The 1,912-nt window shown below is 37.7% G+C and overlaps 1 protein-coding gene across 1 annotated transcript; it reads right to left on the reverse strand.

Moving 5' to 3' along the window:
* Positions 1 to 235: 235 nt before the first annotated feature.
* On the reverse strand, positions 236 to 1,898 carry LOC112505446 (receptor-like protein Cf-9 homolog). The gene is made up of 2 exons (XM_025109354.1): positions 547 to 1,898; positions 236 to 461 (listed from the first exon to the last, which is right to left on the reverse strand). The coding sequence occupies exon 1, from the start codon at positions 1,765 to 1,767 to the stop codon at positions 568 to 570; it is 1,200 nt and encodes a 399-aa protein (XP_024965122.1). The 5' UTR covers positions 1,768 to 1,898; the 3' UTR covers positions 236 to 461; positions 547 to 567.
* Positions 1,899 to 1,912: the final 14 nt, after the last annotated feature.

A 1,912-nucleotide genomic window follows, 5' to 3' on the forward strand; every position in this document is an offset into this window, starting at 1 on the left:
TTTAAAACATGCATGATTGTGAGTATTTATGAAAAGAGTTAAAAGTCAGAAGCATAAGAAGAAATATGGACCCTCATGAATTGCGGTTGATACAGGAAATAATCTGATGTATCTCATTACTGTTAATCTTCAATTATGATTGATTCATTGAAAGAGATCATTTTTTACCCTTCTCAATAACTTATATTCTCACCAAAACCCAACCCTGTAAAATTTACTGATTGCTCTGATACCATGAGAACAAAACCTGTTTCTATGATGATGCTTATGTATTTCACAAGAAGTTTTAAAATCAAGTAAAACACAAATCTACAAAAATCAAGAAAGTGGAAAAAGGTAAAGATCCAGAAAGCAACAAAAGAAATAGCACGACTCTAAGACCATGTCCAATCTGGTTCCATCATATTTCAAAACATGCTCTGAACTTGCATAATTCAAAACATCTCAAACTTCATCACTACCTGCATCACAAAATTTTGAAAACAACAACATTGATAAGGTGTTTAGCACAATTTGATTACATAAGAATTAATGCAAAAAACGCACCAGTTAGTTAAGGAATTGATTTCATTTTCCGATATAAACATGTCTTCTCTTCTTCTGTCTCTGCATGATCATATGCTCTATTTCATCAGCAATTGCATTGAACCACTTTGGTCTTCCCGTTGACAACATCATATATCCCATCCCCAATCCAAGCAAGGTTCCACATCCATATCCCAACATCACCACTTTCCATGTAAATCCACTATCCTCGTCTTCATCAATTTCAAGCTGTGGGGCACTTAGATGTTCACACTGTTTGGGCAGCGGAAACCCACATAGTCCCGGATTCCCTTCGAATGAGGTTGCTTCAAATGTCCTGAATTGTGTTCCATCAGGAATGCGACCCACAAGATGGTTTTGCGAGAGATTTAAGACTTCAAGATCCGTGATAAAGGCAAGACTTTGAGGGATCTCTCCTTTTAGCTGGTTACATGATAGATCTAACGACTCGATCTTTAGGAGATTTCCTATAGCTTTTGGGATTCGATCATTGAGGTTGTTGTGGGATAAGTTCAACACTATCAAAGAGCTAAGACTACCAATGACATCTAGAATCCCTCCTTCAAATATGTTACTAGATAGATCGACAATTGTGTAATCAACTGAAATTTTTGTAAATGGAAGTTCTGAACCTTTCACCGCAACAGTGATAGAGTAGAACTTGCCAATGCTCAAATATTCCGGTTTTGTGCGCTTCTTAACCTCCCTATTCTTCATCGCGTCAAAATTTTGAAAATAGTTTCGAGGGAGATGGCCTATAAAATTGTTTTGAGATAAGTCGAGCACTTTGAGACTTGAAAATGGGTGTTCAACGATTGAAGAGGTTTCTATGGGACCATGCAACTTGTTGGATTTGAGAACAAGAACCTGGAGATGTTGAAGATTAGCTGACCAGTGAGGGAATGTACCAGTTAAGTGGTTGTTTCCCAAATCAAGCACTTTCAAGGATTTACATTCAGACAACCCACTTGGCACCTCTCCTTCTAATGAATTTCCATTCAAAATAAGTCCTTCTAATTTACCACAATCATCCCATGTATTTGGAATGGTGCCATGAAAATTATTGTTCCCCAGGTCTACCATCACTAGGTTCGAACTGATATTACCCAAGCATTGTGGAATCTCTCCATCAAATCTATTATCGGACATATCCAAATACAATAGATAACTCATGTTGCAAATTGATGGAAGGAATGACCCTTGAATCAGGTTGGAATGCATATCCAAGTAATACAAAGACTTGAGATCGCCGATTGAGTCAGGTATTTCTCCTGCTAATTTCGTGCTTGAGAGATCCAAGTAAGTCAAAGACAGGAGATGGCCGATTGAGTCGGGTATTTCTCCTGATAAGTTGGTGCTTGAGAGA

The sequence above is a fragment of the Cynara cardunculus genome, unplaced genomic scaffold (genome assembly GCF_001531365.2).
Source record: "Cynara cardunculus var. scolymus isolate 2C unplaced genomic scaffold, CcrdV1 Un_Scaffold_11121, whole genome shotgun sequence".
Classification (NCBI taxonomy): Eukaryota; Viridiplantae; Streptophyta; class Magnoliopsida; order Asterales; family Asteraceae; genus Cynara; species Cynara cardunculus.

What these genes read in the sequence shown, in the direction of transcription:
- LOC112505446 (XM_025109354.1), bottom strand. Translation starts at nt 1,767, where the DNA reads ATGCATTCCAACCTGATTCAAGGGTCATTCCTTCCATCAATTTGCAAC.